Genomic DNA, 14,033 nt, shown 5'->3' on the forward strand with positions numbered 1-14,033 from the left:
TCTCTACATTGCTTCCATAGAGCGAACCAGAACAAATGGAAGAGACATGCTCTTGCGTGGCTTGGTTTTGATCCATGACCACAATGTCCTAATATGACGCAAGACCTCAAACAATGCTAGTGGGAAGTTTTCCTACTTGAATTGTTTGAAGTCCTAGCACTGTATAGTTCAGACCTAGTAATTTTCACGTCTTTCAAGAATTGAAGGTATGGTTGGGCGGACAACACTTCACCATCAATGAACTTCAAGAGGCTTCACAAGATGTACCTTACTTCATTTGCAGCAAACTCCTCTGAAGATTAAATCGGAAAGTTGGTGTCATGATACAACAAATGCCTCAATTGTTTTGGTGATTATGTAGAAAAATAGGTACTACTAAATAAGATTAGATACTACTCAACTTTTAGTAATAAAATCATTTTATGTCAATATGTTTTTTTATAGTTCATCAGATGTTGAAAAAAAAAAAACAGCCCTTTTATATGATGTAGTGTACACCACTCTAAACATTGGTTGGTGACAGTATTGGAAATATGTGGGAAATAATTAAAATAAGATTACAAGACATAACATTCAAGTTTATGTTACAGTCTTGTAACTTTTAAACTTTGATTTTACTGTCAGGTCATATTTAATATTACCCAAAAACTTCTTTGACATCAAATTTTAAGTCAAAACCCCCTTCTTCCATTACTTTGATTCTAATAATAGAAATTTCTTAATAAGGTATAGTAACAGAGTTTTATCCAAAGTCTTGACAACTGCTTCATTATCATTAATGTGATATGTGGGGGGAAGGAGGGTTTAATAGTAAAACTTTAATTGACTTAAAGTCGTCAATTAATAGGACTACATTTTATATCTTAACAGTACTAACATTTCTTTTAGGCTATTTTTAACTTCACAGTACCTTTCCTTGCCTGCTGTCTTTAGTCTACCCTCCTCCACATCCCAGTAAAAAGTACAGAGTACCTTCTGATCACAGGATAAGTATCAGTTCATTTTACAAATTGTAGTTTTTTCCAAGATGTATAAATTTTGTAAACTTTTTTAGTACATGTCAAATGAGTGATTGACACTGAAACATGTTGATTTCTATAGTAAAGAATACCCTTCAGACTCCCTTTTGTTTGATTGATCAGTAAATATCAATCTTTTGGTTCACGACAACCAATTAGACCAGAGATTATTAAAATACCAAAATTCCCAATTTTTTTTCCAAAATATTGTTTGAATTTGTATAAATTCTACATCAAAACTTGTAAGTATATTTATTTTTACAAAATATGTTGTACATTTTTCCAGTCGAGTAATCGTGTAGAGACACCTGATGCAAAATATATATAAAATTTGTGGCTGGTTTTAAATTACTTATCCTGTACAGCACCATGCTCATAATATACAATTTTTAACAATGATATTTTAGTAACATTAATAACTACATAAATCAATATAATAAGAGTTAGAAATTCTTACTTTACAAGAGTGGGAGTGTTTCAACAAAAAGGGAGAACTGATTATAAAAGAATAGTTTAAATTATTAAAAATGACCATTTTTACTTTCCTAGCTGTGAATTATGTTAATCGGGTCATTTTGCAGGTCTTGATGTTTCATGACTCTCTCTAATAAAAAAAAAAACCATAATTTAGCATTGAAAAATTCTGAAAGGATGGATGTATTTATATGTACATAGGCCTGCTTTTTGCTTGATATCTTGAGACTGGATAGACCGATTTGGATGAAATTTGTCATGATTTCTGTATATGGACCTTAAATATATGAGTCCTACTTAAGGGTCCCATAGACAGCCAACATACTTTCTGATGGTGTTTGGTCTTATTCAAATCCCTTAAAGAAGCAGTCACAAAAAGCCATTTTTACTTCCGCAGTTTGTGAACTTTACTTTACTTCCATTACATTAGCAGATCACTTAGGGCAGGTATGGTACTTGGTTAATTTCATTCTGGGGGAGAGTACAAAGAAAACACACTTTTTCCTTTTTTACATCTGTTATCATTCAACTAGATATTTTCAGACTGGATAATCAGATACTTACGAAATTTTATAGGATGACTTCTAAATACCATCCATTGATGCCATTTAATTTTGGTTACAATCTGTGAAAGGTTTGAGGAGATTTTTCTTGCTTATTTTTTTTACTCAAGTTTGAAACTTAGCTGGGTTTTTTTTTTTACAATGTAATCATCAATTTAGTAACTGATCACAACAAAATGTATAAAAAAAGAAACTTTTTAAAAAAGGTGGTTGAGAAGAGGTTCTTTGTTAAATTTTAACTGTATATAGTTTACAACTAGTAAAAAATTTGATATATCATTTAATTGTAATAATGAGCAGTTTAAAGAAGCTCTCTCACTCACGGGATTAGTGATTGTGCATTAAATTAATTCTTCTATGCCATATCTTAGGAAACATTAGCATTAATGGTGAATTTTCTGGACTTAAGAAAGTTCATTTTGATGTCCCACAGGGTTTGGTTCAGGATCCTTTTATAATTATAATGACTGACTGGATGTGGCAGTTTTATCCTGACTTGTATGCAGATTCATTGGATTTACCTGTTGAACTAAATAGATTTATTCAACATAAGTAAAAAAACAGGTTTCATTCAGTGTTAATGAAATTCAGTTTGTCCGGGAGAATTATATGGGTTTACAGCCTTTATATATTTAAAGTTTCTGTTCGGATCAAAAACTCTCTTGGAAGTCTAAAACTGCAAGTGTGCAGTAAACTTTCTCATGTTATGTATGTAATAAGGAGATTGTAAATCTTATCTAAATTGATGCTTTGTGTATGGCAATATTCCTGTGGCAATATTTGGATATCTTCCTGTCGCACGTAATATATGCTTTATATGTATGGGGCTAAGTTAACGGATCAATGGTTATCTAAATAACTCTTCAGATCCATTGTGTAAATGGTTTATTTTAATGCTAAAACAAAAATTCAGAAAAATCAAATATATTTTCATTTTATTATACAAAAATCAATACTAAGAACTATAAATTCTGAAAACCTGAGAAGAAATTAAACAAAAACAAGAAAGAATTGATAAAAAAACTGCCATAATTAACAATGTACATTTTTCAAAAATGTGTTAATGAACACCAATAACACAGCAATGATAAATGAGTTTATGATATATGAAGTTTATCATAAATGAACACTAGCACACAGTACTGAGAAAAAGTAATCAAACTGAAACTGATATGAACATTTTTGTTTTGTACAAGTCAATTATATAAAAAAAATGTATTTTCATGTTTATCTCATGCATCTCCACCACCATTTTCATCTTTTTCCTTCTTCCGTTTTTTCTTCTTCTTTTTCTTTTCGCTCTTTTGTTCAGATACAGATTCATCATGAGCTGGTTCAGTAACAGGCGACATACTAACACGTTTACGCTAGAAAAAAAAAATTATTCAGAAGATTCTCACTAAGATTACATTACCACTAATTCTGAAGACTGGAATTTAAATATAAATAACATATATACGAGTCTTGATGGAAAAGAAGAAGAATTATGAATATAACAATTAATAGTTCATATCTGAAATAAGTTTTGTATTTTTAATCAACGTATTTTATAATTTAAAAGTTTTTTAAAAATAAAAACATTTTTTTAATGCTTTTATTTATAGCTGCATCAACAATTACAGTCATTAGCGACTACAGTAACATTATCATGTAGTATTATATAAAAACAGAAATAATAAAGAAATAGGAATAGTAAATAACAAACACAGACAAGTGACAACAATAAATACAAAATACAAGGGTAAGTCAATTATCATCTGCAATTTTTGTTTATGTTGGTAGTACTGTCGTGTTGTGTAGATTAAAAATGTATAGTTTAATTGTTATGTCTGTGGAGATATGATGCTGTTAGGTTAGTTCCATTATCGCTGGCCTGCCATTAACCATGGCTGCTCTGCTTTCTGTTTGCACCAAAGAAGAGCAATGTTCAGTGATCTGTTTTTTGTGGTTGGAAGGTGTATCAGGGGCCGAAATTCATCGAAGAATTTCGGTACAGGAACAGTGTGTTTTTGAAACAGAGTGTCTACAAATGGATTGAAAAACTCAAAAATGGTTGCACATGATGAAGGAGCCAGACGACCGTTTACCACCACAAAACATTGAGCGTGCACATGACATGGTTTTCTTAGACAGATGAGTAATTATTGATGAAGTGGTATATCGTCTGCAAATTAGTCATGGTTCTGCCTATGAAATCATCCACAACAGACTTGGGTTTCATAAAGTCTGCGCAAGATGAATCTCAAAACAACTCGCACAGTTGCATAAACAAATGTGCTTGGACATCTGCCAAAAACATTTGGTTCGCTATGATTCTGTCTAAGATGTCCCATCTTCTTAGACAGAATCATCACTGGTGACGAAACATGGATCCATCATTATCAGCCGGAGAGTAAACGGCAGAGTATGGAATGGAAACATCCAAATTCGCCCTACAAAAAAAGTTCAAGACCCAACCATCTGCAAGAAAACTGATGCTTACCGTTTTTTGGGAGTCACAAGGCCTAGTACTGGGAATGTACTATGAGGAAAGCGAATGACAATAAACAATGCGCGTTACAACAAGATACTTACTACCAAGCTGAAGCCAGCAAGCCAAGGACTGCTGTTGAAAGATGTTGTGTTGTTGCATGACAATGCCCGTCCACATACTGCTGCCCACACTCCAGAAACTCAACTTTGAAGTACTGGCTCATCCTCCGTATAGTCCTGATCTTGCCTCTTCTGACTACCACTTGTTTGGTCCACTCAAAGAGGCATTTACCTCTGATGAAACAGTGAAAGAAGCGGTTCCTGGACCAAGTGCGTTGAAATGCAACAGGATTATGTTGAAAAATTATGTACATGTAACTTACATTATGTACATCCGCAATGTAACTACATTGCGGATAAAAATTGACTTACCCTCATAAAATACATAAATCAAACAAAAATCATATTCTTCATTCCACTGTAGGAGGGAGAGGAACTGCAACACACTTCGTTCTGGTTTAACGGTTTAATAGAAATTTCATATCCGAACCCAGGTCTAAGTTTTGTCCAAAACCAAAGATTGGGCAATCAGTGAGCAGGTGTTACACGGACCATTTGACCTTGTAAGCCGCACAGATCTTCTGAGGAGAGCCAAGTAGGTGAGCATGGGTAAGCCTGGTTTGTCCAATCCTCAGCAGCCAGAATCTATTCCACTGAGCTGGCAATTTTACATGGAATGATTTCATAAAGTCTCTCTCACATGTGGATTGCACTCGGATGCCATTTATTGCAGCTCTCTTGGCAGCCTCATCGTTCCCAAGGATGCCACAATGGCCAGGGACCCATACCAGTATCACAGTCTTATTTATCCTTGAAAGGATATCATGAATAATCACGACGATGGATTCAGAACATTTTTTTTTTTACAATGTAATCATCAATTTAATAACTGATCACAGCAAAATGTATCAAAAAAATACTTATAAAGTGGGTGAAATCAGTGTCTTCAACAAGTGAGCCACACATTTGTTTTTGATTTCTTCATCATGGAACAATATTGTTACTATTGATTTATTGAGGTGAATTTTTGTGGAATTCATCTTTGTGTTGTTTTTTTGACTATTTAAATTGGGTTTAAGTACGGAGAGTTGCCTGTTCTGGTAGTATGGCATTGCACCAAATCTTGTTCGAACACTCAATTGCCATGTGGTAATTTGTTTTGTGACTTTCCTTCAGAATCTTGATGTATCCATCACTTTTTAACATAAATCTACTGGAAAAAATTAAATAAGGGTCTTCAAATGTGAAACTATCCTAAAACATTTTTTTTCTGGGATTGTTTAACCGATCGTTGAATACAAGCCAGTGATATATTTACATCTGATGCTTTTCTAATGTATGAAACCCTTTATAAGTCACATAAAAATGTGACTTGTCAGAAAGCATAGGCCTCAAGAGCCTTTTTTGCACATTGCTGGTGTTAAAAGCTGCTTTTTAGCTGTCCGATGAGCTTTCTGTCTACTGAAAGAAGTACTCAGCCTGCTGAGTCTGCTCAGCAGGCTGTTAATTCTTGATTTAAATCCATAGCAGATAATTTTGGATCAAGGGTACTTTTTCTCACTAATAACCAAACCTGTGTTGGAGTAGTTCTTTAATGGCCACAATTGCTTTTACTTTATGGATCTGAATTTACATTTACTCTTTGTAAGTATTAAAAAAAGTAAGTTTTTACTTATAACTTCTTACGTATAAATGGAAAATAAATTTACTGATTTATCAATACCAATCAAGGTTCTGTTTGAAATTCCAGAAAATAACTTATTTAATTTCTCTGCTTCATAAATAGGAGATAAGAAAAAGGAAGTTAAGTCCTTGAGCAAGAATTGAGATGACCAAGTTGTCTGACCTGTTTTATTTCTAAATCTACTTCTACTTTTAATAACGCCTCATAATTTCCACTTCTGCATAAATTCATTCATAAGTTTGGAATTAAGAGAAATAAAGATCAAAGAAAGTAGTTAACAGAAAGTACAGACTCACGAATGACATCTATAATTTGATAGGTAATACAAACCAAAATTACTATTTTGCAACTTATGACTAGTAAAGTCAAAGAGGATCCAAGAGTACACCTCCATTAATTGTGGTAAGATATGTAAAATTAGTACAGCATGAACAAATACAATAATGTTAAATATAGTCTTAAAGCTATATTGGGATGCGAAAATACAGATTTTTACCACTTCAACCACTTTACTAACTAAATTAGAATAAGTCAATAATTTCCCAAATCATTTATTTTATATAAAGAAACAAATCAAATTTTACCTTTCTTTCAGCAATATTTTCTGCATCATCACCATCCCCTGCTTCTTCTTCACCAATCTTGCTGCTGCCAGCTGTGTAGCTAGTCATAGAAGACTTATCTCTAAAAATAATAAATACAAAAGTAATATAAATTAAAAACAGAACCAACATAATGCAATACATTATATTATATGTGCTCTGTTAATCATTTATTACATATAAAAAAGTCTACTGAAAAATATTGCATGTACCCACACAATACTATTTATTATTATTTTCAGTGCATAATACAGAGTAACCACAAATTTGTAATAAAGAGTTTAATAAGTAAATAAAAGAAAATTTATCACTATTATACATTCATATTTTTCAGCTCCATAAAGCAAAGGGTTAAGTTTATTTTTATTGCTTTTAAAATCTAGACTAAGAATTTAAAAAATAAAATCTAGAAAAAGAAAAATAGATTTAATAATAAATGATATGTTACTTACCCATACTGAAAACCAGCAAGCCAATCAGATGGTGTCTTATCATTAGGTTTACCATATTTATCTAATAAACCTTCTTTTATCATTTTTTTTTTCATGGAGGCCTGAAATCATTATTTTTATTTCTATGTAAATCATTAAAGTAAACAAAAAAAGGTTCAGAAATTTAATTTATATTAATTCTAAAAAAATGTTGAAGATAATGAAATAAATTAAAATTAGAGCTGTATGAAACATGTTTTTTATTATATAAAATCAAGGGAAAACCCAAATCTAGTGGCATTTAAATATAATAAAATATGAAAACAGCACCAACTGAATCACTGCACTCGGCAAACCTAAGTGGTCAGGTGTGAAGCTGAAGTAAAAATGTAAGACGACATACATAATGTTATAAACAGTTACAATGAATCTGCAGCACCCATTTCAGAACTTTTATCTGCTCGTGCGTATGTAGTATTGCTTTAAATATAAGATTTAAAAATAGATATTTTACTTTTTTTTATCTTACATCCACTCATACCTAACTTTCCTTGTATAATCACAAATTTTATAACTATATGAGTGGAAACTGGAATTTCAATATTTTGGAGATCTGGAATCTCCAATAATATCATAAACTTAACCACTGGTTTGACCAATATATCAACTAAGATAAATTATTCTATGCAGCAAGTAACATTATGCTTCTTGTGATTTGATCATTTACATGTAATTATATTTACAATATGCAATCTACAGTCTATGTTATATATATATATATATATCTCATAAAAGAGAAACTTATTTAAGTTACTACTTGATAGGAAAATATTTTATAATTAAGCCATATTTTTAGTCATAGTTGAGTTTCAACTTATTTGAAAAGAACTAAAAGCAAACTACTTAAGGTTTTAAGGTAATTACTCATAAAAAAAATATTCTGTTTCTTCCCAAATTTTCCAATACTGCAATTTAAACATACCTTACGTTTATTTAAGCAAAAAATTTTCAGTCATAAAAAATTTAAAAAAATAATATAATTGCTTCACTGCACTCTAAAGTCAAGTACAAGGTAAAATCACCACTTATAAGTCAATTTAACTCTCAAAAGATAAACTAGATTTCCACCGCTTTTAATGATTTCTTTTCTCCTTATACATACAGTTATTAAAAAGAAATTACAAAAATATGCATATACCATAGTGTTAAAACAAGCATATAGTTCAGTATGAAGAAACTTCCTAACTAGGGCAAAATGTAATTTAAAGAAATGGCTGTCATATAGAAAGCAACCTAATTTAAAGAAATGGCTGTAATATAGAAAGCAACCATCAGAAGAAAAAATTCACTTTAAAGGCCGATAAGACTCCTCATAAATATATATAGTTAAATAAAGATTTCTCTACATAATCTTTAATGAAGTTATATAGAGAAAGTTATTATAATTTCAACATTCCAATTTGTGTAATGTTGAAATTACACAAATTGGAATATAAGTGAAAACATACTACCATTTTAAGCAATATTTTAAATAAATTTCTTTTTCTTCAATAAATTGAAATTCTCAGTAAAATTATAGGAAAAATAAAAGCTTATAAAAAAATTTAATACCGTATAAAATTCTCTTTCCTCCTAGTATTTGAAAGATATAATTCTTTAAGAAAAGGATTTTTTTTTTATTAATAATTATTTTATTATCCTGAAAATCATCCCAAATTTAACATGAAAAAAAATGGGGAACTTCTAGACTTTTATGAGGATATTAAAAATATTTTATATGTGATATCTTAAATCATTTTTGATTTGAGTATAGCCCTTTTTTTTTAAACATCCCCAAAGTAACTGGTCTTCGCCGTTTAAGCTTAACACAGTTACTTCGGAGTGCCTTGGCAGTCATCAAATAATCCCCTAGCTAGCCACCATTCATGGCATCCCATCAGGGTCTCGAGAGCCTCATCAAAGCACATCAACCTCCTCTTCTGGATGACCAACATACTTGTCCGGTAAGGAGCTACCAATCCCATCCCTACTTTACGTGTGCAAGGCCCGCGTTTCATAAACCCCCCACACAACGAAGACAGCGTCCCAGCCCAAGAAACCTTGAGGGTACCTGTGCGCAAACCAAAGCACCCTAGACAACGGGGCTACCTCCCGACCCTACATGGCAACCATGATTCGTACCCATTTTTTTAAATTCATCTGAAGAAGCCACCAATCATTGTCCCATTTTCTCACAGGTATCTTCCCTTCATAGTTTCCCTTTCCATTTTTTTCACAGGCTTTAAATCTTCATAAGTTACATTATAGCATTAGATTATAACCACTAGTCATAAACAGACTACAATACAAGATTTATATCAAACAAGGCACATAAACAATAAAATAAAAGAAAGCTGTAAAACATCCTATGTGACTAACCATAGCTATTGACCTTGCAGGTCTTGTAGCCCTATCCCTATCTCGCATATTCCGCAAGCAATGAAGTTCAAAAGTTATTACCTAATATAGAAGAAATCAATAAAGAAGACAATCAGTACCTGATAAACTAGTAGTTACACATTAATAGGCCTATTATATTTTCTATCAGCTTTATTAATACACTGAATATTACATAAAAACAACAAACCACCTATGTACAGAGAGAAAGTATAATCAAGACTTACAGCTAGCAAAATTAATTACACCAATTGCAAGAAAATAAAACCATAAAAAACAGTAACATAATACAGGGTTATCATAAAAGAATGGTGCGGTTTTGAACATGGTTTAAATTAAAACACAATTACTTACAGTTTATGTTTTTTATTTTTCAAATTTGTCGTCTCAAACATTTTTTTACATAATTAATAAATTTCAATATGTGCGCCCTTAGTCACTCGAAAAATGTCCAAACGGTACTAAACTTCTCTCCAAACATTAATTAACATTTCTTCATTAATCCTGTTTTTTAAGTGGTTTAGGTCGCAAATTTTTTGTGTATAAACAACGTTTTTGATGTACCCCCACAAATTTTTCGTTCAAAGCATCTGTGACCGATGCATTGAAGTGCAGGGGAGCACCATCTTGTTGGAAATGAAGTTGATGAATGTTTTCGAGTTCATCCGGCTGAGGAAAGCAATAATCGGTTAACATGTCAAGATACACAACTCCATTAATTGTTTTTTCAGCAAAGAAGAAAGGCCCTATTACACGATTTTTCATCACACCACACCAAACATTAACTTTAAGCGAATCGCGTTGTTTCTCAATAATTGCGTGTGGGTTTTCAGAGCCCCATATTCGTAAATTGTGTGTTAACACATCCATTCACATGGAATGTAGCTTTGTCTGTAAAAATTATATCGTCTAAAAATGATTTGTTTTCACTTATTCTGTCCAACATTTCAACAGCGAAATTGTAACGTTTTACACCATCATCAGGTTTCAATTCCTGCAGTATCTGGATTTTATAAGAGTGTAATTTCAGTTTTTTATGTAAAACATTGTGAACTGTTTATTTTGGAATACCTAATTCGACGCTTCGATGGACTTTCCAGGACTTCTAATTCCCGATCATCTAATTAGTTCAACCGTTTCAACACTTGGTCTGCCGGTTGATTTCTGTTTCTTAACTGATCCAGTTTCTTTGAATCGTTTGAACCAATGTTATGTTATTTTTGTGTGGTGGATCTCTTCAAAATTCACGTCGAAACGCACGTTGAACTAAAATTACAGATTTTAATTCAGCCATCAATAAAACACACTTTGCTTTGTCTTTATCCGAGAACATAGTAACTCACTAAACTCACCGCAACAACAATACCAGAACTGACGTTGTGGTTACAACTGCTGATAAACTAACTTTTGGGTTGGAGGCTTTCAGGGATACCAATATAACATCTAGAAATTTCCCTACAATCTTCCTATGAATTACTGAAACCGCACCATTCTTTTATGATAACCCTGTATAATTACAATCATCAATTTAGTTTGTATGACATCAACAGTTAGTTATCATACAAGCCATTTGTCTTTGTTTAGTGAACAATCTGCTTTGCCCAATTCATGTGCCCTGCAAATGCCTCTGACAAGTTCCTCATTTGTCCGCAGCCAACCCCTGCAACCAGTGAAGTCTTTTCAGGTGCCAGTCATAGTCCCTTCTCCTCAAGCCAGTCGGCAACCATGCTCACCACCATGTTCACCATCTCTTCCATATCCTCCTCAACAAGGCCAGCTACTAGCGCCAAATCATTAGCAGATGCAACTGCCTGCATCCCTTCTGGATACTCTAACCTCAGCAATCCATCATATACAATATTCCACAGTAATGGTCCAAAGATGGAGTTATGCGGCACACCACCATGCATCGCAAACGTGATCTGTTCTTTTTTCGTGCAGATATTCATTGGCTGTTGTGATGAGGTATTTGCTGAACCCTCTGGCTCTCAGCAAGTCCATCACCACACTCCAAGGTAAGCTGTTAAAAGCATTTTTAATATCAAGAAGGATCACAAGTGGAACCTTCCTTATTCTCCATGTTCCTATCTTCTTTTCCCGTGCCCAGTTCACTACGTATTGTAGAGCATCTATCGTAGACCTGCCAGTTGTAAATCCATACTGCCGAGGGAGAGACCAACCATGGGATTTAGTTCACAGTTTATTCTTTCCGATAGCAATCTTTCAAACAGTTTGCCTATGACATTCAGCAGGCATAGGTCTGTACCCTGTTACTTCTCTACTTTGTTCATTATGCTTGGGGAAGAGCACCAGTTGAGCCTCCTTCCAGTTTGGGGAATTTAATTCCCCAGAACTTTGTTGAATACATCCAGGATCGTCCACAGATGCCTATCCACTAACCCATTCAGCAGGCATAGGTCTGAACCCTGTTACTTCTGCACTTTGTTCATCCATCATGGTTGGGGAGGAGCACCAGTTGAGCCTCCTTCCACTGTTTGGGAAATTTAATTACCCAGAACTTTGTTGAATACATCCAGGACCGTCCACAGGTGCCTATCCACTAATCTCTTGACAAGCACTCCTGGGTCTTGATTCAGTCCTGAACTCTTCTTGCAGTTTATCCTGGAGGCTGCCCACTGAAGCTCTTCCAGTGTAAAGTGATGTTGATGCTCACAGGTGATCTCTTAAATTGGTTCCTCTAAGGGGAAGAGCTGTCTTACTGCACTCAACGTAACTGGCTCCTGGCTAGATGAGGGAGGTGCCTACCAAATTTCTTCATTATAATTTGTTAGGCCCTCCCCCATGGATCTACGTCTAGTTCCTCTAGTAGTTTCTGCCATGTCGCCCTCTTAGCCTTTTTAATGGCTACATTCAGCCTTCTCCTCGCCATGTGATGCACTGCAGCTAGTTCCTCTGCATGCTCTGGGTCTCTTCTTTGTAAACACTGATACCTCCTTCTCACTGCCACTGCCTCCACTTTCAATCTTCGCTCCACCAGTACACCTTCCTCCCTCTTTGCTGGTCTACTGGGGGGCATCATCCTTTCTCTCGCTGCAACAAGGGCTGTTGTTAGCTCAACTGAGTCTCCATCTTGCCATTGGTTCATCTCTGTTGCTACTTCATCAATCGCTCTGTTTACCTGAACCTGAGTGAGATGCAGTCTATCTTGCCCGGTAGTCACCGATGATCCCGTAAGGCAGTAAATACTACTGCTTTATGATCACTAATGAGTTCGTCTTCTGCCAGTCTCCAATCTCTGATTTTTTCCTACTGCAACCTCTGACATCACCGTTACGTCCACCATTGATCCTTTTCCCCTACCGACAAAGATGGGACCTCTGGCATGTTCAAGACTGCTAGTGCCACTGAGCCCAGTAGTGTGGCTAACTCATAGCCTCTTGCTGTCGACCTCATGCCCCCAGCTCTACACACTCTGTGTTAATGTCTACAGCAAGGACGACCAGTTTCCTCGACCCCCTAAGGAGTTGCTCCAAATCCCCAAGCTTTTCCTCAAACTGATCCGAATCGCAGTTTGGGGAGATCTATCCACAAATTATTCTGTATTTGGTTGTCTCAACCACAACCAGACCATTCTTTCTGATAACTCCAAATACTGCAGACTTCCAGACTCATCACAAATGGCTGTATCTCCACTTCTGTCTACAATCCATGAGTTTACAGCCACGACTCTTGCATTAGACTGAGAGATTAGGAACAAATCCATATCACTGGCCGCCGATGCTGCCCATAGTAGGTCATGAGCAATTGTGCTCCTCTTGACATTCATTTGAATACAATTCATTGTTGGGCGTGTTTACAGACTCAACTGTCCATTCTATGACCAGTCACTCCACATGTTGTGCATTTCTGCTGTTCCCAACAGTCCACCCTCCAAGTAGTCTGCCTGAAGTGGTATTCCTGGCTGCCTCTATTGCTGGCAACACCACTGTCGCATGCTGAGTGCTTCCATACGCCAGTCTTATTGATGTTACTCTTGTTAATGTTTCAGTACCTAAGGCCTTAACCACAGCCCTGTGAACATCCTCCTTCATTGCCTCATCTAGACCTTTGACACATACTAGTGCCAGTCTGGATGACGGGCTTTCGTCAGAGATAGCTACCTCCAATGCCCAGGCTTTCACCTTCTCCCTTAAGCTCTATTGCTTTTGTTCCTTGTCTCATCCTCACCTCTACTTCTACACCCTGTCCTTTCCTAACAGAAAGATCTGAGGTGCTTCCTCTCCTACAGATTCCCTGACCCGCTTCAGGAGATCTGCGTAGGTGGTTCCCTG

The 14,033-nt window shown here is 34.8% G+C and overlaps 1 protein-coding gene across 1 annotated transcript in view; it reads right to left on the reverse strand.

Moving 5' to 3' along the window:
* Positions 1 to 2,964: 2,964 nt before the first annotated feature.
* Positions 2,965 to 14,033, reverse strand: part of Nop60B (dyskerin pseudouridine synthase 1 Nop60B) — a 56,122-nt gene continuing 45,053 nt past the window's right edge. The window contains exons 10-12 of the mRNA XM_075357324.1: positions 7,327 to 7,427; positions 6,857 to 6,956; positions 2,965 to 3,423 (exon numbers count right to left, since the gene is read on the reverse strand). Coding sequence (XP_075213439.1) covers positions 3,289 to 3,423; positions 6,857 to 6,956; positions 7,327 to 7,427 — 336 coding nt within the window. The 3' untranslated portion in view covers positions 2,965 to 3,288. The remainder of the gene's footprint in view (positions 3,424 to 6,856; positions 6,957 to 7,326; positions 7,428 to 14,033) is intronic.

Source organism: Lycorma delicatula, chromosome 2, assembly GCF_047948215.1.
Source record: "Lycorma delicatula isolate Av1 chromosome 2, ASM4794821v1, whole genome shotgun sequence".
NCBI lineage: Eukaryota > Metazoa > Arthropoda > Insecta > Hemiptera > Fulgoridae > Lycorma > Lycorma delicatula.